Here is a 22707-nt window from a genome sequence, read left to right as displayed (position 1 = left end):
ATAATAAAATAAATAAAAAATAAATAAATAAAATAAAAAACAAAATAAAACAATAAAATTAATGAAAAGTCTCCACAATGAACCAGCTGCAGCACCATCCACATGTGCATGCAAGACTAGGATGTGGAATAAAAAAATAAATAGAAAAAAAAAGGCAATTCACAGTTGAAATAAATTACTTGAGAAATACTTGTGGTAAGTAAAAACTAGATGGCAAAATTAAATTATATATATATATATATATATATATATATATATATATATATATATATATATATATATATATATATATATATATATATATATATATATATATATATATATATATATATATATATATATATATATATATATATATATATATATGGAGTCCAGCATCTCTCCTCCCATAAAGTAAAATTTCAGTATTTCTTGTATGGTACTCTGTTACTCATGACACTCACACCAATACTAACTTTTGGGAGATCACCATGTAAGAAAATGTTTCTGGTTTTTATGATATGCTACAGTAACTTACCAACCATAACAAACCATCATTATATATAATCATAATGGTGGAAGTTCTTATACAGATATTAGAAAAGAAATTTATTGATCCAAATTATGACATACATCCTGATATTACATTAAAAAAAAAGAAACAAATGACTCATAATATACTTTCCTGACTAAATGTGTAGCAATACACTATGTACTAACATTTCACATAATGCAATAAATCTTTAGTCATAAATTTGGTGTACAGCAGTCAGGGGCTGCTTAAGACATCTCTTGAACCACCTCATCAATGTCAGGGATCATGGATTTCAGTTTGTTCCACTGGATTGCGCTCAATGAGATACCTGACAGAAAAAAAAATTATGTTGTGGTTATTATGACAGAAACTGGTAATCAAGACAATTCAAGAGTTTCAAAAACCAAACCCAGCAGTTATAACACCAGCAACTTATTCTACAGCTAACAACCAGGTTCATTCCCCCACATTAAGTCCAGGCCCACAATGAGAAGGGTGTCATGTCCATTCTCCACACTAAATCAGAGGGATGCCCACACATACTAGGAATACATGTCAAGTAGCATGAGCACATACATAGCTCCTGGAATCCCACACAAGACAATCTCACCACCCAGGCAGCCGTTAGCACTCCCCTCAACTGGACTTATTTACAGATGAACATTATGAGAGCATCAATCACCTGCCCCACTCAAAGGAGCAAGGAGGCAGGGACTGGGCTACTGCATCAGCTTAGCCCGTGCCAACTGTGGATAACTATGCAGAGCTACAGGCAGAGATGCAGGAAATTAAAATTATGATTGATGACATGTATAAAAATGTAGTGTCATATCCTTATCCTTATGATTCCAGACAATAAAATATCCTAAAGTTTATGAGAGAGAGAGAGAGAGAGAGAGAGAGAGAGAGAGAGAGAGAGAGAGAGAGAGAGAGAGAGAGAGAGAGAGAGAGAGAGAGAGAGAGAGAGAGAGAGAGAGAGAGAGAGAGAGAGAGAGAGAGAGAGAGAGAGAGAGAGAGAGAGAGAGAGAGAGAGAGAGAGAGAGAGAGAGAGAGAGAGAGAGAGAGAGAGAGAGAATCTGACAGCCATTTCCAAGAAAAAACAGAAACATGAAACATACACACACACACACACACACACACACACACACACACACACACACACACACACACACACACACACACACACACACACACACACACACACACACACACACACACACCACAACCTTCAAAGGGAAACATGTCTGACAAATGGAAACTTGAATCAAGGAAGTTGACAGATAAGAAATAATAAGTGAGCAAATAAATAAATTAATGAAATTGAATACAAATGGGAAAATAAATTGTTAGGTGTACAATTTTGTTTTATCACATACTTACTCTTGTTTTACTAATATTAAATATGCATCCTGCATACCTGTGCTTCAATGAAACTTCTATTTCCATGGTTTTCAGCACCTAGCAACATGCCACACTCCTGGATGAGAATAATGAATGAATCCCTGCATTCTATCAATGGTGCAGTTCAAGGTGCAGTTCACTTCTGCTGCAACTGATAGAAATTTCCACATGGAATAAATGAGCTAGCCAGCATGAATAAGAAATCTCACCTTTCTTCCCTGGCAGATATTCCCCATCCTTCTCATAGAATTCACGGATGTCAATGAACAGCTTGTTTTTGAACTCTCTGATGGTGACACGACGGTTTCGCTCCAGCTCAAAGAAAGTCTCTCCTTTGTCAGTCTTAAGCCTCTTTGAAGCAGAGCCTTCACCCTTTGACTTCTTTGGTGCTGGTTGATTCCTCTGGGGAGCAAAGATAAAATGACTTCTTGCCTCCTTATTTCAAATAGAAGTTTAGTAGTTGAACATGTCTTGGTTTTACTTTTATCAGCACATATGATGCAGGAAAATCAAATTTTGTAATCAAAGATTAAACATTTCAAGATGACAGGTACAAATATATGAATTCACAAATAAGTAAAGTTATGAAAATTTCTGAATATGTGGACAGTGAAAAAGATAAAACTTCAAATCATGGAGGGGGGAAGGGGGAAAAGAGAGAGAGAGAGAGAGAGAGAGAGAGAGAGAGAGAGAGAGAGAGAGAGAGAGAGAGAGAGAGAGAGAGAGAGAGAGAGAGAGAGAGAGAGAGAGAGAGAGAGAGAGAGAGAGAGAGAGAGAGAGAGAGAGAGAGAGAGAGAGAGAGAGAGAGAGAGAGAGAGAGAGAGAGAGAGTCAGGCTGAAGTGAAAATGAACATGTTATCAGATACAAATTAAAAACAATCTTAGCAGAGGAAGACACTATTCATAACATAAAATAATAAAGAACTGCAAAATTTAATATATATAAATTTAGAACAGCATTAAATATGAGAAACAAAGGTAAACTGCAACAGCCATAAAGGTAAGATTACAGTTTTTTGAAGGATGAAAAAAAAAGTACACATAAACCTAAGACTAGTTGTCAGCAGCAGTGAGGAATGGATCAACAAACAATAGAAAAAGCAAATGAGTCTTATCCCTGTCCAGATGTGGAGGCAAGGAAAGAAATACTGGAGTGAGATACACATTCATTGCTGTAGATCTTTGGAATGTATGATGAACCCAAAGAAAACATGACATGGAATCATAAATGAGCATATCCATGCCAGCATACAAGACAGACGTCCCATCACCAATACTTACGTCATCAGGTCCAGAGTCTGAGTCAGAATCAGATTCAGAGTCACTCTTGGGCCTTTTCTCTTGCTTCTTATGTTTCCCCATCTTGCTTGGAGCTTTGCTTTAGGTTACTCTGTAAATTACACATTTATTATTGTGATGTGGTATTCTAAATCCTTGTACACACATCATTAAAATTATTTGTCAAAGACATTGGTCCTTAAAAATGTAAAGTTCACAGGAATATGATGCAAAAATACCTTGTTTAAGGATATTTGTGGTCGTGTCTTGAACAGCAATATGAAGACTACTGAACTTGAATACTGAGAGGAAAGAGGGTATGTCTAATCACTATCTTTAGGAGGCAAAGTTCAATAACTATGAGGACAATGAGACACCACATCAAGTTTTGTGTAAGAAATCTTGATTTGTCTTGAAAGCTCATAAAAGAGAAATTGGAAGCAAAAAATGAAGCTAGAAGTAATTATGAAACGAAGTAAGAAATGGTAACTGTTTAAGAGAGCTGAAGTAAAGACCATGAATGGCATGGAAGAACAGTGCAAAGAGAGACATCTGTGAAGCCACGAAGAGTGTTTGAGCAGGAGAGGAGTGAGTGGAAAGCAACTGTTACTGTACAAAGAGATACAGCATCAAGGACTTCTATATAAGGTTTACCTGCATCTTGTCTAACTTATTGATTGGGTCTTCTAAAATAAATGAAGTTGGTGTACGAGTATGATAATGCAAACCTAGACACTCAGTATAGAATATATTTCCTATAAATTTTCTTTTCTCTGGAGTCTCTGAAAGCTAATCTTGATAATGCTACTGAATTAGAACTCCAAATTTCTTGGTATAATGACAAGTTTTGTGCAGGCATCACCTTGATTTTCCCCCATGATACATCTTAAGTTCAAAGACCCACAATGACAAGCTTTACAACATGTAATTTATTCATACTTCCTACCAAAGCTTACTTCCCAATAGGGGCTTCTACTCCTTCAGTCCCCCTGGAGGACGATCAATCTAACCTGACACTTATGAGAGGCTCTATCCCCTTTCGTCCCTTCGGAGGATTATTACCTAACTTAAGCTGGTTAATCTAGATATCATGTCCATGTTACATACAAGCACAAAGCCCACGTCATGTAGAAGGTTCACTGACCTTGCTGTAAATGTAAAAGAATTCAACATTTTCTAAGTCCAGCAAGCTCAGCACCAATCAAGAGTATACATTGAAATTATTTCCTTTTTTTTTATAACTGGGATTTGTAGGTAGTAGCATGTTAGGATTTCATGGTATCTATACAGCTGATCCCTCCAATCACATGCTGCCACTTGTGAGACCACCAATTACAACTTTCCACAGTAGGTTCAGTTACACTTTTTATTTGTTTTAGAGACACATCAGGCATTCTGATAGAAGCTCACTGTCACTTGTTAATATGGTTCCCCAGTGGAGGGAGGTGAAGCAAAAAGTGCCAGTGTTCAGCAGAAAAAAATTCAACATGTGGGATATTTAACAATAGTAATATTTAAGATGTGTGATGTGCAGACATAAAGAAGAGGTTCCATGTGTTTATTAAGGAAGCCTCCAAACTGTACCCACCACCAATGCCCTGAAAATCTCAAAATCACACTGATAAGGCATAACGGTATAATTTTTGAGCTCCCTTATTAGGTTAGATTATGCTGGATTAGTTTAACATCCTAGGGGGAAGTCCATGGTGGGGTGCAGTTCCCTCAGCTAGGTTACGTTAAGGAAATCTAAAATATCAAGGTACATTTCCTTAGATTTTTAACACCAATATTTCACTTTTTTTTCTCCCCCCTTACTCCCAATTCCCCCCTAAGCTTGTTTGAGGGGTTGGGGGGAATGGGGGGATGGACTTCTTATCAAGAAATACCCTTAGACCAACCAAAAACACTTATGACACACCTCTTGACCCCTCGCAGGTATTATCAAACTAACCTAATACTAAAGCAGTCTTTGCTCCCTCAACCACCTAGAGCTTTCACATTCATAATGTAGCTGACAGTGTAGTGACAGAACAGTCAAGGCTGACCAAATTCCACTTGGGCCTTGGTGATCACCTTGGCCTGATCAGTAAGGTCGTCACTCACGTTTCCATCAGTGTCATGACAGATTTAATCCCCTGACAAAAGTATCTCGTGACCATTTTATTCAACCTTCAGATCAATACCTCAGTGTTTCCATAATGCTCCAAGGCAGGCCATGACAAGGCAATATAATAACACCTTCAGCCAAGGTGTTGTGCAATACATTACAATTTGGGATACACAGACCTCCAACAACCTTATTTATTTGCTTCTTGCCATTGGAAAGGGCTATTATTGTAATATATTTCCATGCAATCTTCAAAGACTGCTGCAGCGTACTCAGGGGAATGTCAAGGGGAGTCAAAAGGAGCCTTAGCTTAGATGCCATCACGTGAAAAATAGACCAGCGATCCTTTAGGGAATTAATATTTATTATGTGGTCACTTTAATGAAATCACGTAGTACATCCCTGGCCGGGGGCATCACCATGGAAGCTGATGAGCTCTGAATATTTTACATCAATTCATATAGTAAATACAGACAAATAGATATGGTTTGGACCCACAATACCTCGAAAATCGTTCTAGCAAGGTCCTGCTGCTTCAGCAAAGCTTGGTTGATTTATTTCAAAACATCCTTAACTATTACTACACGTAAATTTTATTTCCGATGAGGATTTCCAAACATACAGCTAAGTCTTGAAGCGTCATTCCCTTAGTTTTGTGGGAGCCGATGCCCTATTTACGAGTTTCATTCCTCACCACAGTCAGTGAGGGTGACGGCAGGTGGTAGTGTCACAGTCCAGTCACAATATAGTTGGCTGGACCCACTCGCCACTCACTGTAAACACATCGAAGCGGCCATGTTTGAATTGCCACTTGCACTTTTACCTCGTTTTATATTAATGAACTTAATTTCTAGCGTCACACAATAAAACCCAGAGTGTGTATTAACACGTATTGGACTAAAGCCAGCTCATCTGGCCCAGTCCACACCTGCGCCGCGCCCTTCACCTTCCCCTTAACACTGCACCTTGAAATTACCGCCAAATCACCTAGCTTGCCAAGCCGCCCGCCGCTCCTTCCCCCTGCTCCTTACATGTCACGGCATTTTCCGGGCCACACAAGTACTCAGGCCATGCATTACTCACCGTACAATGTAGCAACAGCAGCCGCCAAGCCTCGCAGCGATAACAATGGGGGATGAAATGATAGTGCTCGGCTGCTCGCTGCTCACCACGCCGAGCTGGACAGGAAGGTTGCAGGCCCGCTGGCTCAATGTAAATTATTGGCTTTCACGCGTAGTTACATATATTCTTTTTCCATACTCAAAACTCTCAAATAAAAAGCTTAATAATACTTATTTTGAATTATCTGACTTGTATTGGTGCTTTGATAGATACAGTACCTCACTGTAATCAATACCGATATTTGCTAAATATTTAGCCCATTGTGACATTTTCTTCGATCGTTTATCTTGTCAATTAAAATAATACTATATAAAATGCAGGATTACTAGATGATTATATTCGTGTGTAAGAAAACACCATGATTTATATAATATTGTTCGTTACAATATTAAGTCTTTTGTATCCTAGAGAAAAAAAATCGCTGAATAGACATTACGCAGCCTATGCTGGGCAAATGTATAAAAAGTATCATATACTATTAATCATATGCCCACCGTAGGTAATATATTTTCTCAGAGACAATTTCGTTATGTAATATAAAGATTATTACTTAATTTGACTAGAGCCCTGAGGGAAGGATGACTATTATATATAATATGAGAGAGAGAGAGAGAGAGAGAGAGAGAGAGAGAGAGAGAGAGAGAGAGAGAGAGAATTTTGTACTACTACTACTACTACTGCTGCTGCTGCTGCTGTTGATGTTGCTGCTGCTACTACAAGAAAATGAAATCACCCTCTATAGACTTAGAAAAAAAAAAAAGAAAGAAAGAATCATGCAGTTATACTGGAAAGACTGCGAGGTGATAGATACTTGAAAATCTTCATATTGAGGATGACTGAGGGATTATTTCAAGATCATAAGGTTGCTGATAACTTATAAACATGATTCCATCAGCATTCTTTATTTACTTCCAGAGTGAAATGAAGCGAAACTTTATATGGCAGTAGCTGACAAAATATAGATTGTAGATAGGAATGGAAATGAAGGAGGGATTGTGGTTTATCTATTAAGACCAAATGATTATATAACAATACTGAGGTCACTCGATCCTGACCTCGCACATGGTCGAGGAACCCATACTTTGAAACGCTCCCTTTAGCGACACCTTTTATTTCCAGCCAACTGTCTCCCTCTACACATCTCCACTTGTTTATAATTATTTATTTTGTCAATAATTTTACCTTCCCTTTATCCGTGAAAGTTATTATGAACACTTTCAACAGCGTGGACCACAAAGTGGGTCATTGGACGCAAAGCTTAACAGTGTGCTTCAACTGTATACAGTATTTTGGCAAAATAACTTACCAGGTATCTTAAAGCCAAAGTGGTGGTGCTATTGAGATCTACTGGTGTCAAATGCTTAGAAAAAAAAAAAAAAAACGGTATGAACGCCTCTGCTTGCATTACCAATGGAATAATCCCATCCTAAGAAGTGTGTGCTGTCCATGGTGGAGTCCAAGGAATCTTGAATTTGATCTGGTTTCTCTGTTGGTGTCATACCAACTGAATGACATTAAAGGGAAAAGCGAGAGATTGCCTATGACGCTGAAAAGTAAAACAACCTGTCTTCCTGACTCGAGGCAGACTTTGTTTTAGGTTCCGTGATTACACTATAGTTTACACGCCGGGCACCGCCAGCAGTAATGTTTTTTGTCAGAGGTGAAGTCAGCATCTTATCAAAGGGTATCGAGACGGTGGACATGGTAAGGAAAGGATGAAAAAAAAAAAAAAAAAAAAAGATATAGTACAAGTGACCGGGAGGAAGATGAGAGGAAGTTTGAACAGGAGGATCCTAAATTAGTTTGGGGAAGCAGGATTGGACAAAAGTGGAATGAGAAAGGCAGGAAGTGTGTGTGTTTGTGTGTGTGTGTGTGTGTGAAGAGCAGCAGAAAAGACAGGAGTACTTCAGAGAAGAAGAACCTTACTCATTTCACAAGCAAGCAAGGTTTACCACCTGGTAGCGGTGGTAAAGGTGCTTCCTTCTTTTCCACTACATTAGTCACTCACTTTCCACACTCAGCCTTGTCATATACCAGTCAAGATATTAGATGATTGACAGTGGTCGATTTATTGTAAATTTTCTTTGGATGAGGCATAAGAAAAATTTGGAGAGTATGAAATCTATCACTTTGTTGTATATTACCCCTTTCTTAATTTCATATTGCTGCTTAGCTTCATCAGTGACATTTTGGATCTGAAACCTTCCCAGATAATTTAATTCTAGTTCCTTTTTATAAACCTTCAGTTCTTGGCTACCCTTGCCTCTCTATTAATTCTGCTTTAGCTTTGGGCACCTGTCTGTTGAACTTTGGCATTCCCTCTGCTTTTAATAAACTATGTTCTGTTATGGCACAACCTGCTTTCCAAGTTGTTTGGTTTTATTTGTTTCATGTTGAACTATTAGCCAGTCCTTTCAGCTAAGAAATTGTATCTACACAGCACCACATCAAACACCAGAAGGAAATGGTAACAGCTGACAATCTACTGCCAATAACCAGGTAAAACTTCTCTTCAAATCCTGAATGTTTATTGGTTACATCAACATGACTAACAGTGGCATGCTTGTGTTTTATTTATTACAGTATGTACATGTTGCTGTCTACGCAATGCCTTCACACCAGTATCACAGAAAGACATAAGCTAATAGTGACAACATAAAACAACTGGCCATGGTGAGCCTACACATGATGACTACATGTCAAGACAAAACAAAAGTGGGGGAAAATAATAGGGAAATATGATTTTTTTTTTTACACACTTCATACACCAGCTCCTCAGGAAAAAATTAGCTTTCTGATAGTCATATAATTCATATAGGTACCAACAGTTTCTTGGCCCAAAAATATCCGGTTTTATTTAAGTTACTGACTGAATGTTCCATATATATATATATATATATATATATATATATATATATATATATATATATATATATATATATATATATATATATATATATATATATATATATATATATATATATATATATACAGAAACTTAGCAATATATATAGTACTACAATTTAGAAGATAGAGTTCTCTGAATCGATCAGTTAGAAAAGTAAACACAATTTTTTCCCATCCTCACTAATAGGCTTTAAAAATGCAAAGCTATAGATAAAGGACACTTCCTGAATTATACTTAAAATTCTCTTAAGACAACACTGTATTCTGTACTGTTTTCAAATTATATTTTGATATAATGGACTCCTCAAATCTTATACCAGGAATATAATTTGCACTTGGACCTTTTTGAAGGATCTGTTTTCCTTCAAGTTAAGAGAATAATAATGTGATCATTACACATAGTGTAACATACTCTTCCCAAATACTTGTCTCCACAGTATCTTACTTGCATTCTGATTACAATCCTCCAATAATTAAAACTTAAATCCTGTTGTCTATGATAGAGAATATAATATATATATTTATATATATACTTTTTTTGATAAAATGTATATGAATAAGATTTAAGAATCACATTTTTACATTTTCAGTGACTGTTTTGTTCATCTGATCCTATCATACACACTGTTACACTCACTAATTAAGATGGAAGCCCTTCTCCCGTGTTGCTGCAAGAAGCCTCTCCTTCATTATTTTCTCTGAGGAGTAATCTGGCAATTTAAGATAATGGACACAAGTGTTGACTGATGGGTATGAGCCATCTCCAGCATCCACCTGAAAGCAACAAAAAGAATGACATGAGTGTGCATGTTCATAAGTAGAATTCTAAGTTGCTGCAAGGATGTACATAGTCATCACCAATACTGTGCTACAGTTATCCTTTCTAGATCTTACAACTGTAACTTCCTTCCACAAACACTTATGGTTGTTATCACTAAGTGTATGTAACTGAGGTGCATAAAATTCAATGGCTTGATAATTGCAGGGAGATGTATTTAATTTTTGTGCTTGGGATGCTTGGAGAACTAGCAATCCATGACTAAGACTAATCAACACAATGATGACGCTTTTCAAGATGCAAAAGCAAAACAATTCTAAATAGACAATAAAAAAATAATAAGGTATATCATAAATAAAATAGCATGGGATGGTGCCTTTGGATCAGAAATAACACTACTTGCAATGAATACATAGTCAAATTAATTAAAGTCGATTAAACATCTTTTTGTAACATGTTTGATCAATATGTACCTCTTTCTAAGTGAGACACAAAGACAGAGCTTACCTTGCGCACCACAGTGAGACGGGGATGGAGGTTAGCAAGGCCACCTGGGGGTAAGGAAGAGCAGCCTGTGGTGAACTGCAGAAAAGCCTTGCGTTCCTCAGCTGTAAGGCCAACCAAAATATTGACAAGTCTCAAGAACCCTGGTGAGTCTCTGGTGTATCCCAGCTTGGGTTCTGTATATGCCAGGATGTCCTCACGACTCCATACAGGAGCCTGATCACCACAAAGCATAAGTCTCAGTTCATCTGGGCTAAAGGCACCCAGTTTTTTCAAGGGGAACACCTGAGAGAAACCTGCACGGAAAGCCTCCATCTGTCGTCTTATGCCAGCTTCTAAGGCCCAGTTCAGGGTGAGATCTATGTAGTCCTCCACATTAGCTAGAGTGACTTCTTGGTCTGCTCCTCCTGATCGCAACTCCACTGCACTGTAACCAGCATGCTTGGAAGGAGCAGCATATTGCATAGTCAGACACAAATCCTCCAGTCTGATTGCTGGTAGCTCAGCCCCCTGGCCACCTGGGACTGATGGAAGGGTCAGGTTAAGGAGCTGAAGGCGACGGTCATCTTCTGAGAGAATGGTGTCATTGAGAATCTGTTGCTTTAAGGCTACAAGAGCTTTGAGCTGTTGTAGGAATCCTCCTCTAACAGAGTCAATTTCACAGAGATCTTCCAATGTCAGCAATCCACTGAACCTGTTAATGAAAGATTTTCTTTAGGTTCACTAGAAGATTTTAAGGAATTAACACTTTTTGCCATTATATCCAGTTGCCATTATATCCACAAGTTAATCATCAGATTGCTAAGAATACTCCTACTATGTTTCAGCTAGCAACAATGAAGAACAAAAACTGAAAAATCTGGAAGTATGAGTGACAACAATGGCATACAGTGAACATTTATACATATACTACTATTAAATAACTTCCACACTTTTTCCATTTCCTGAGAAGACAATAATTTTAATAACACTTCATTAGCTGCTGCTATCCTAACCATACAATATCAATGATGTTCATGGACATTATTATAAAATTTAAATTATCTTCTCTGTAATTTGAAATATTATTCATATTAATATTTAAATTCATTTCCTCCAGTGGCAGGATGACAATAGGGTCAGACACTCTGTGGCCAGGCTGAAGAAAAGGAACACTGACACCTGCCTGAACATCATACAAGGTGAATAAAAGATGCAATGCAAGGAAAAATGGGAATTCCTTCCTCCTGTTTCTTTATAATTTCAGTGAGAGATTTTATCTGGGCCATCTCTGTTTAACCTTACTTACCAGGGTTGGGTGTCTGTGATGCGATACTTGGGAGGATCCAACTCCAGTTCCTTCTCACTCTCTTCACTAATTATGGAGGAGGTCATGAGATCTTCCTCCATTGGTAATGATGAGAACCCTCCTCTAGGCTTGACTGAGCTGCCTGCTAAGCCTCGGTCCTTCACATTTGCAAACTCACCATGACACATGAGCTTGAGGAAAGGTCGAGACAGTGGCAGGTCTACAAGCCTGTTATCCTGTAAAGTTTTAGCTAAAAAGACCCCTAGGAAGTGGAACAACTCAACAACTTTATCACAAATAGTGCTATCCTGTGGAAGAGGGGAAGGGAAGAGGCCTCCCTGTCGAAGAATGTAATATCCTGGTGGTCTCTTTTGGAGATCTACAGTGCCACTCCCTCCATCTAGAGCTGGGGGTGTTATGGGGTCAGCTGTCTGGTCATCACAGATCCACATGGCTAAGTCTGCCCTCTGCAGCTCCCCAGCTACAAGAGCATAAAACTCCAAGGTAGGACCCAGGCCAGTCCCTTCCTCTTCCCGGAACTCTACTTCAAGTATGGACTTGCGACTGGCATGCACCCTCATCACCTAGAAAAGAAGCATCACTTGTAGTGGTCTAGCATTTCATAAGTCAAAAATATTCTTATAAGGCAGACAGGCAGCTTCATTATTACATAAAACATGGAAAGCATCTTGTCCCATCACATCATCTTTTATGAGAGATGATCCCTTAATATTTGAACATCTATGTTTAGTGACTCATTTAGGATCCCTGAAATTTCATAACAGACAGGAAGTACACATATACTTAAAATTCCTATGACTTAGAAAATAAAGAAATTTATATCAACTACATACACCCAAGGCAAAGTTTAACTGTATTGGTCAAAAGGAGCTCAGCAGCCAAAATGACCTACCTGTTGTGCCCACTGGAGGAGGTCTGGGCCACGGGGAACAGTCACCCGCTCATGTTTAAGGCGACCAACACGGTACTCATGAGGATCATCCCGCCTCAGGCCCCCCCGGCGCTCCACACTTGCATCCCGCTGGCTTTGCAACCACACTAATGATCTGAAACAAATATTACACCCTACTTGAAAAAAAGTTATCAGCATGTGAATTATCTATTCTTGTACAAAGCAGGTTTCATGTATATGTAGGTCGGCCTTAGTAATTTTTCATGTGTAAATAACATTTTGTACGTATAACCCACAGCTTATTGCCTGTACTTGAATATGTATGAGCTAAGATATTCAAGAATTTATGGTCAAGCTTCCCTGTGTTCAAGACATTATAACCATCTAACAATTTGCTTGTATAAATAGCACATTTGATAAAAACACCTCCAAGTTAGCTATTTTACCTTTCAGGACCAAATGCTGTACAGTTGAAGTAAAGATGTCTGGTGTCAAATGGGAAGAGCATGGGTGTGGCATAGGTGAGGTCTTCACACCAGGAAGGCAGTGCACCACAAGCCAGCACCACAGCTTCACCAACCTGTTCATCAAGATGCCAAAAGTTTATTTTTCTTCAAATATCATTTTGTAAGAAATTTTCCACTCACTTCCCTTTAACTTTTTAAGCTGACACTCAGCAGTATTATAAGAATGTATACAAACCTGCTGGACAAGTTTATTTCCAATCTTCTTTGATTCAAATTCTTCTCTTCGAACACCAAATGCATCCACAGCTTGAACTGATTTGTCTGAAACCAAACAAATACCAGTTTATACAAAATGCAAAGTATGAGGAACATTTAGAGTGATTTGTTTACTTTTTATTGTGTTGCCTGTTTCTTAATATTTGTGATGCCAATGTATTCCCTTATGACAGTTTGGCATTGCTCAGTCTCTATCTTAGTTAAACATAATTTTCTGAGTTGGTTTGATTTTAAGATGATCTTTTCTTAACTGAGCTGCCAATGAAGACTATTAAGGTCTCCTCCCTAAGGCTGATTGCTCTATTCAATGCCTTTCCACTGTATGGACGCATCTCATGGTGAATGGTGCAGTCACTACATCCTTATGTCATTCAGGACTGTGCTGATCAATATGGTATTCTGGTTTCATTTACAACCTCTTCTCTGCTACAAAAACAATAAAAACAATGTACTACATATTACATATGATATTACCTTGCAATGCTTTATCCTCATGTGCCAGGATGTACAGCTGACGGAGCAGCTGCAGTACATCCTCCACTGAGGGGTCTCCAGTGGTAAATGTGGCTGGAGCCTGAGCAGGGCCACCACCAGCTTCAGTCAAGATGTTGGTCCGAGAATTGCGCCTGTTGAGAAGCTGTACTCCCGGAGACTCCCCTTCACTACCTTCATCTTCTCGGGCTTCTCCATATATTAACCTAGGAAAATTTAATATTTTAATGCAGTAGTCAGTAAATGATTTAATTTTCATGAATGAGTACAGATGAAGAATAACTATGAGTCAAGATATGATAGAATGTGAGGGCTTGTCAATAATACAAAAATGCCAATGAGATGAGAGAGAGAGAGAGAGAGAGAGAGAGAGAGAGAGAGAGAGAGAGAGAGAGAGAGAGAGAGAGAGAGAGAGAGAGAGAGAGAGAGAGAGAGAGAGAGAGAGAGAGAGAGAGATCCATTGTACATTGAAAATATTAGAAAAACATTGCAAAACAGGCATGAAGCAAAGCTGGGCTATGGCTTCACTTCAGCAGAAGGCCAGCAATTCTCCTCTTCTGTATATATGAGCATGTGCTCTCTCTCTCTCTCTCTCTCTCTCTCTCTCTCTCTCTCTCTCTCTCTCTCTCTCTCTCTCTCTCTCTCTCTCTCTCTCTCTCTCCTGTCTTCCATTTACAGCCATTGTTAAGTACTTGAGGTGTGTAAGATTAAAGCATAAAAGCAATGGATGCAAATACAAAAATGTTTGATAGTTTCATCAAAATTGCTAATCCTTTGCTGACTGATCTATTTGAAAAATACAGCTCAATTAGTATCACACACACACACACACACACACACACACACACACACACATAATAAAAAAAAGAAAAATGAATAAATAAATAAATAAATAAATAAATAAATAAATAAATGAATAAATGAATAAAAATTCCAACAAAACTCACGTATAAGTTGGTTCCCAAATGCGCCGAAGTCTCTCTTGTCGGGAGGGAAAGTTTGCAGCATGGACTAAAGTCTGGACGGCAGTGAAGATAGTGGAGTTCTTGTCAGTTATTGGAACATCTACATCAGGGATGCCGGGCAAGTTGGGACCACGGAGGGTGAGAGTGAGGCGTGGCCCGCTCACCACCTCACTGGGCGTGTCACACAACTGGTCTTCACTTCCTGGTGCTGGAATCTCAAGATCTACCCAACAAAAATTATAGTTCAGTTATCATAAGGTCTGAATAAAATGTAAATCTATATCTTACTGTAAAACTGCAATACAGGAAATCACTAAATTGTGCATTTCAGACTTTTCCTCATGATTACCTGTTTATCAAACATTTAATGAGTATTTGACCAAAACTCATCTTGCATCCTACAAGATGCAATAATACATGCATGTATGAGAATCTGTTTTTGTTTTTCTAGAAACAAATTATATCAACTCTCTTTCATAACAGAATACTGAGGTCACTGGCCTAATTGTATGTGATGGTGATTAACCTACCTTGAGTTTGGTTAACATTAGTACGGCCGGGTCGAGGGTCAAATGCTGGAATCAATGCTGGGAACTGCCGTTTTATAACAAAGTCATCATCCCAGCCTCTCCTCTTCCCATTTCGAACCTGCTGTAAATACACAGCAGATATATAGAACTGCATAATTACACAATAATAAGTAATCTTCATTACATTTGTGCTCATCAGGCTACAAGAACATTATGCTCCTCATCAACAACCCATATTTTCTCCATTATTAGAAACACTCTACAGTAAGCTCATCCATCCAACAGGTAATAGATAATAATAAAAAAAATAAAAATAAATAATAATAATAATAATAATAATAATAATAATAATAATAATAATAATAATAATAATAATAAAACAAAATAATTCATTACATGGAAAATTCACAAGATGCAAATTCATAAACAAATGAAAAAAATATAAATAAATAAATCACAATAGGTTACCTAAAATACTGGAATGAATCTCTACTTTGATCCTATTTTCACTGATTATGTAAGTACGTGGAGTTCATTTAAGTCATAATATATGTAGTGATGTAAAATGTACATCTTACATGAAAGGTCATAGCTGAATCAGGACAGGCATAAAATACAAATTCTTTAGATCTGAGCCTGCTATATACAAGAACTTAGTGTATTAAGGAAGATTTAGCACAACATTAGGTCAAAAGCATTGAAAGTATAATGCAATTTTCAGTCATTATGATATTCAAGTGCATTCTTACTGTTACTTCATAACATTCCTCCTCCTCCTCATAATCTTCATCATCTTCATCATTGTCATCATCATCATTTTCATCTTCATCTGGATCAGGAAGCTCATCATCAGTCAACTCAGCCAGCAAAGTGCTTGCCCGACAACTCTCCAGGAAATCCTGCAAACCATCATCACAGTAATCTAAAATATATATTTAAGAACTGCACATGAGAAATTAGGAGAGGAGTTCCAATATAAGGCACCAGTTTTCTTTGTTTTTCCAATCAGTTACAGAGAATCCTTTTCTCTCTTGACAGGCACTGCACACATGTTATCTTTGGAGATTGTGTAATATTATCCCTGTACAAGAAAACAGGTCACACTTATTAAAGACTGATTAAAAAATCCTTGCTTCTGTAACTCACCTCAAGGCTGACTTGCTCCGAGTCACTTGATGTAGAGGTGAGACTCATAGTGAGGCCATGAGGGAAGGAGGAGAGGTTGGTGGAGGGTTGATTGGGTGTGGAGGTGGCAGCAACTCCTGTAGCTGTGGTGGAAGTGGTGGAGGTGGTGCCTGAGGTGAGGGTTGGGTAGCTCTGGGCTGTACTCAATGGACCTGGCCCTGCACACCAAATATAACATCTACACCTTAGATTGGAGGAACTATGATATTCACTCTAATTACCTATGTTCAAAATCACCAAAGATTCAAGACACTTTACACAAACCTCTAGTCTCCCCTTAAGTACACACAAACACACACAAACAGACACACACACACACACCAAAATAAAAAATCAAAAGCTGGTACAAAATACAAAGCACTACTCCTTACTACTCTTCTGACCTGGACTGCCAACCCTCTGTTTCAAATAAGTAAGAAATACAATAAAAATTAATGAGATGAGAAAGTCACATGAAATCAATGTGTACTGAATGAAGTAATGCCTTATGTCTTCCCTTTCATGGCATAGCGCAATGACCATTAAATAGGATAGAGTTACTACAGCTGAGAATCCTTTATTCGAAATTCCTGGGACTGAAAGTATGGTGGATTTTGGAATATTTTTATCTGAATTTATAAAATGGAACAGCTTGGGGATGGCATCCAAATCTAAAACACAATATCCATTTACATTTCATAATACAGCCTGTACATATACCCTGAATGTAATTTTATTATGGCCACAAAAAAATATTGATGTAATATAAACATGACAGCATCCCCACAGAGTAAAGCTTGGATGCTCGATTTACAACCATGGAAGGTATCAAACAGTGGCAAATTGTCACACATAACAATTCACATGCCTGAGGATGCTATGGTCAGTTTTTTTAATAGTCAGTTTAAGAGAAGACATACAGGAATAAATAAGTTGATACAATGTATGCCTTGTAAAAGCCGCATTGCTGTGCTCACTTTCTCTCAGTCAGAAGAGGCTTGTGAGCTGCAAGTGAGAAACTAGAGCTCCTAGTAAGGCACAGTGGAGGGAGTTGTCTCTCCTGTGCTCCCCTGCCCGTTTCCCCCTTGCCACTATCTTCCCATTTCATCACTCACATTTAATTCTCTTTATATTATAATGGGTCCTAGCAAGCTTAACAATGAAGAGAAGAGTGTTTTGATGGCCTTCAAGAGTGGCTTGGTAATTGTGAGACTGGAAGGAAGATAGGAAGGTCAGAGACAGCCATGACATGAGTGGGGAAGGATGCACTGGCACTGGGAAGAGCTGTCACTGATGAGAAAAAGAAAGGCTCTGGGCAAAAAAGAGAAGACATAAAGGAACAGACTACTACTATGACTAATACTAATACTAATACTATGTATGCCTTGTAAAAGCTGAGTTGCTGTGCTCACTTTCTCTCAGTCAGAAGAGGCTTGTGAGCTGCAAGGCAACAGGGAGTGACAGGTGTTGCAAGCACTAGTGAAGCTTTCATCACCCATGTGACGGCTGCATCTGATCTTCCTATCTTCCTTTCAGTCTGACAATTACTGAGCCACTCTCAAATAAATACTATCACAACACACTTTTCTTCATTGTTAAGCTTCTCAGGACCCATTATAATGTAAGAAGTATTAAATGTTAGCAATGAAATGAGAAGGGTGTGGCAAGTGGGAAACGAGCAGGGGAGCATGGGAGACATCTCCTCCTACCGTGTCTGACAGAGTTGCTATGGATGATAATTTGACACTTTTTGATACCTTCCATGGCAGGAAATTGAGCAATGGAGCTTTGGTCTATGGGCATGCTGTCATGTTTACAATTTTTTTTTACCCCCCTCCAATGTAAACCTTCCCAACACTTTGTGGAATTTTCCATTTGTAACATGTTGTGACCCCATTAACTTTCGGATTTTGGAATTTCGGATAGAAGAAAACAACCATCTAAAAAGAAAGAGTAAAATTCTAATCTTACCAGTGATTTTCTAATGAGTAATATGTTACTGAAAACAATCTATCCATTGGCAATAGCAACCATGTCAAATATTACATTTCACAATCCCACTTAATTCTTTTGTATTTCCATCATATTCATTCATCTATGCACCAGGAGAAATCCATAAATATGGGAACCTTATAAAAGTTTAGTTTGTTACATGTTGCCTCTGAACTTTATATGCAAGTCTCATGTTCTTCACATGATGAACATTAATGTTTATTCTGTCACAGACTTCTCTTTTTGATGGATGGATCCCATTATCCACCTCTAGTTGCTTGAAACCAATCTATCAAGCTACATGAGTGTGCATATTATTGTTGCAGTCAAGGAGAAGTTGTGTGACATTTTTATATTTCAAATTAAAAGCACCAAGTCTATTGGAAAAAAATAAATAAAAAAAAATAAAAAAAAAATAAATAAATAGATAAACAAAACTCAGGGAGCACAAAGCAATGGTGTTTAAAGTACCTGAGTACTAAGGCACTAACTCCATACAACTGGAAAGTTTAGTTAGCTAATAAAAAAAATAATAATAAGAAGAAAAAAAGTAAGCTGGAATCTGGTCTATGATGGAGAGAGAGAGAGAGAGAGATTATAGGAAAAAACATACACATAGGAAAACAAAGATACTCAGCAATAACCTTGTAACTGATAAAATACTTAGGGGGCTAAAATGCAAAGGAATTACAACCTGAAAATTGAAAATAGTCTGTTTTACATTAAAAAAAATAAAATAAAATAAAAATTGATGAATCATAACATGTACGTATATACATTAATAAAAAAAATAGATAAATAAATAGAAAATAAAAAAAAAATCAGGAAAAGTTAAGTAACTCATAACCTACAATACATGTCTAAATTCATTCCTTTAACATCACTTTTCAATAATAAAGAAGTACAAGACTCTGGAAAAAGAACCATAAATAAATTCCTACAGCCAGATAATTACCTAATGATTTGGAGAGCTACAACCTCCTAGTTAAAATCACAAGAACAGTTTAGTTCTCATGCAGATACACAACAATGCCACAGCCTCTGTCCTGCCAGCAGCTACAGATAACTATTGTCCTCTATCATCCTTCAATAATACCCTCGGCCTGCTTCCCCATAAAAAATGAGTTACTTTTTCCTTTGCTCCTAAGAAAATACTTATATTAAATAGATCCTACCCAAAAAATAAATATATAAATAAATAGAAATAAACAAATTTCTAAAATAAATCAATTGATTAATTAAAGTTTATCTTTTGAGAGCTAAACGAAAAGTTTCTTTATACTTCACAAGTCACAATGAGGAAACTATGCTATGAGCTGTGCTAAGAGTTTAAATACTCTTATTCTACCATAGAATTGTGTGTTGGTTAAGCATGCTTCTTGAAATTTTGTGAGATAACTATTTATAAAACTCTTTAAAACATACAAAACAAAGAATATTCTCCTCTGACTTTGTTCAGAATCAATACTATTTTTGTTGTAAACCATTAACAGCTACGAGTGAAATGTTTCCTAGCACTACAGAGTATGCTAGGATCATCTAAGATAACACGACTCCTTTATCACCAACCTTCACAGCATGAGTGGTAGTGGCCCGTAGTGACCAATGTATCATTCAACGCACTGTAATATTTGTCACGTCTTTTAAGGAGGCCTGTGTTTATGTCATTATGTTTGCCCAAACAAAACTAAGGTATTTCATGGCCTCTGCTGTGTGTGATGAACGTTACTTAGTCAAAACAGAGTATGCATCTAAGGAAAAAATAAATAAATAAATTAAAAAAAAAAGGAAAACAAAAAAAAAGTCCCAGTCTGTTGTTGGTTAGATTATGACCACAAGGCAATGTTGTACTTACCCCTCAAGTCTTGTAAGCCAAAAGATAAAAAAATTCATGTGTGGTCACTAAACCCAAAAATTTATTAAAACAAAGTACTTTCTACGTGAAAAGGCAATGTAAGAAAAAATAAGATGAATAAAAGACTCATTTGCCAGATAAAATGAACTCTTTAAGATGAATAACAGAATGCCTGCAAGACTTGTTCGTGATAAGTCGCTACGCCCACCACCACAACATACTGTCAGAACACCGTCCATTACAGGTGAGGACAGCAAGAGTGTTAGTCAAAGCAGTGTGCTACATCTACCATTCAGGTGACCATTTCTGAGTAGTACAATGTCAAACGCAGTTCCAGCTTCAAGCATGCAGCAAATTTCTGGCCATGTAACTGTCTCACGGTCTATTTTGCAATTTTCATTAATGTTTCCTATGTACTCTTGATGCTATCATGAGAATTGATCTAGCTTGCATGATTATTTTTCTTTTTGCCTACTAGTGTAAATAAACAATCAAAGAATACAGAGTAATCCACAATAACCTTTTTTATAATTTGTTAGGTTTTCTTCATATGTTAATCAACTCACAATTTTTATGACAAGAAAATGTAATAGAAATCTGACTATTGCAGGCTTGTCCAATCCCTTGAAGTAGTTATGTACGACTCTGACCTGATCATTCTTGGTCTTTGTTGAAGAAAGCAATCGGAACTAATCTCGAAATATGTAGTTCCTTCAACCTCTAAATAACTTCCTCCTATCTCTCTCTCTCTCTCTCTCTCTCTTTTATTTTTTTTCTGACAAGTATTTTCACAGCTATTTTTTTCTGAACTGGGTCACTATATAAATATTTCCTCCTCTAACCTCATATCATTTGGCCTGCAGTTCACTTGTACTAATTCTTCCTCTCTTCATCCTCAACTTGAAGTTATATAACAGAATCACTCCTATGCTTCTCAATCAGAATTGTCTTCAATGACCACTAGTCATTAATGAAATCAAATGCCAACTTGAGCTAATGGTATACTCCATAAACACAATTCCAGAAAAAAAAATCTAGGTGTGATGGATATTCTTATCTATTGGTGTGCCCTGTCATCAGTTTACTTTTCCAAAAGTAAGTGACCAAGTCACAAACTCATGTTCAATTTGATGATTGCCATTATGATAATGAAACTATCATAAGTCAGTAATATACAAGCAAACAATCAATTACATTAATAATTAGTATTCGGTTAAATCAATCTTCTTTCCAAGCCATAGGTTGGATAATATCATGAAGTGGATTTAGTGTTATCACATGACAGGGCAATGCAGTGCAACAATTAAAACAATACGTTCTTAATAACCAATTCTCAGATTTCACGGTTTTCCAAATACCCAAAATCCAACAAATACATGCAACATAACCTTGATGCATCTTGTCATGTGGAACATGCAAATCAGTGTGTGTGTGTGTGTGTGTGTGTGTGTGTGTGTGTGTGTGTGTGTGTGTGTGTGTGTGTGTGTGTGTGTGTGTGTGTGTGTGTGTGTGTGTGTGTGTGTGTGTGTGTGTGTGTGTGTGTCATAATGTCCCAGTTATTCTCCTAAGTAGTAATGGCAAAGATGAAGTCCATAAACTGATGACATCAAGTCCAAGTAACTGTCCACTAAATCATTCAAGCAACACTGAAAAACCTTTCCAAGTGTGAGCAAGGGAAAGTGAAAGAGAAGGCAAAAATGAATCAATGCTCTATGCAACATTTATGGCACATATAAGACATAATACTGATGAGATCTAATGCTCATAAATCTGGTGTTAGGAAAACAAAGATAGTATGATCGCTTGAGAAGATTGGAGAGGACATGAGTTGTGAAGAGAATTTATACTGTATGCTAAGACCGGCCCCCTGCTCTCTATCTTCCTTTTTGGTATGACAGGTGATGGGTGCACTTGTCGTTTTCACTAATTTTTTTTCAAGCATATTATCAATTAGCCTTGTGCTAAGATGATTTCCAAGAATACTGATATAATAATAACTATGTTAAAGTGTTAAGCCTTCAAAAATTGCTGGACCAAATGAGAGAGAGAGAGAGAGAGAGAGAGAGAGAGAGAGAGAGAGAGAGAGAGAGAGAGAGAGAGAGAGAGAGAGAGAGAGAGAGAGAGAGAGAGACTACCTACCATCTGCCCTGTAAA

The 22707-nt window shown here is 37.5% G+C and overlaps 2 protein-coding genes across 4 annotated transcripts in view; both read right to left on the bottom strand.

Moving 5' to 3' along the window:
- Window positions 1–575: 575 nt before the first annotated feature.
- On the bottom strand, window positions 576–6542 carry LOC135089246 (RNA polymerase II transcriptional coactivator-like). Of its 3 annotated transcripts, XM_063984814.1 has the most exons (5): window positions 6384–6490; window positions 3433–3495; window positions 3197–3305; window positions 2125–2317; window positions 576–842 (listed from the first exon to the last, which is right to left on the bottom strand). In XM_063984814.1, exons 3-5 carry the CDS (start codon window positions 3275–3277, stop codon window positions 760–762), a joined length of 357 nt encoding a protein of 118 aa, XP_063840884.1. In that variant the 5' UTR covers window positions 3278–3305; window positions 3433–3495; window positions 6384–6490; the 3' UTR covers window positions 576–759. The 3 variants fall into 3 exon arrangements, with proteins under 3 accessions (XP_063840884.1, XP_063840796.1, XP_063840967.1); XM_063984726.1 differs by lacking the exon at window positions 3433–3495 and having other exon boundaries at window positions 6384–6542; XM_063984897.1 differs by lacking the exons at window positions 3433–3495; window positions 6384–6490 and adding an exon at window positions 5995–6072.
- Window positions 6543–8928: 2386 nt separating this feature from the next.
- Window positions 8929–22707, bottom strand: part of LOC135089206 (E3 ubiquitin-protein ligase HECTD1-like) — a 109133-nt gene continuing 95354 nt past the window's right edge. The window contains 11 exon segments of the mRNA XM_063984599.1: window positions 8929–10103; window positions 10615–11305; window positions 11900–12483; window positions 12813–12966; window positions 13259–13392; window positions 13515–13600; window positions 14030–14253; window positions 14995–15235; window positions 15543–15663; window positions 16292–16441; window positions 16689–16885. Of these exon segments, the coding sequence (XP_063840669.1) occupies window positions 9966–10103; window positions 10615–11305; window positions 11900–12483; window positions 12813–12966; window positions 13259–13392; window positions 13515–13600; window positions 14030–14253; window positions 14995–15235; window positions 15543–15663; window positions 16292–16441; window positions 16689–16885 (2720 nt within the window). The 3' untranslated portion in view covers window positions 8929–9965.

The sequence above is a fragment of the Scylla paramamosain genome, chromosome 1 (assembly GCF_035594125.1).
Source record: "Scylla paramamosain isolate STU-SP2022 chromosome 1, ASM3559412v1, whole genome shotgun sequence".
In the NCBI taxonomy this organism is placed as follows: Eukaryota; Metazoa; Arthropoda; class Malacostraca; order Decapoda; family Portunidae; genus Scylla; species Scylla paramamosain.
This window is presented reverse-complemented; position numbering and strand designations above follow the sequence as displayed.

What these genes read in the sequence shown, in the direction of transcription:
- LOC135089246 (XM_063984726.1), bottom strand. Translation starts at nt 3,277, where the DNA reads ATGGGGAAACATAAGAAGCAAGAGAAAAGGCCCAAGAGTGACTCTGAA. An exon ending in CAGACTCTGGACCTGATGAC is followed by an intron (nt 2,318 to 3,196) that starts GTAAGTATTGGT and finishes TTTGCTCCCCAG; the next exon opens with AGGAATCAACCAGCACCAAA. An exon ending in ATATCTGCCAGGGAAGAAAG is followed by an intron (nt 843 to 2,124) that starts GTGAGATTTCTT and finishes TTTTTCTGTCAG; the next exon opens with GTATCTCATTGAGCGCAATC.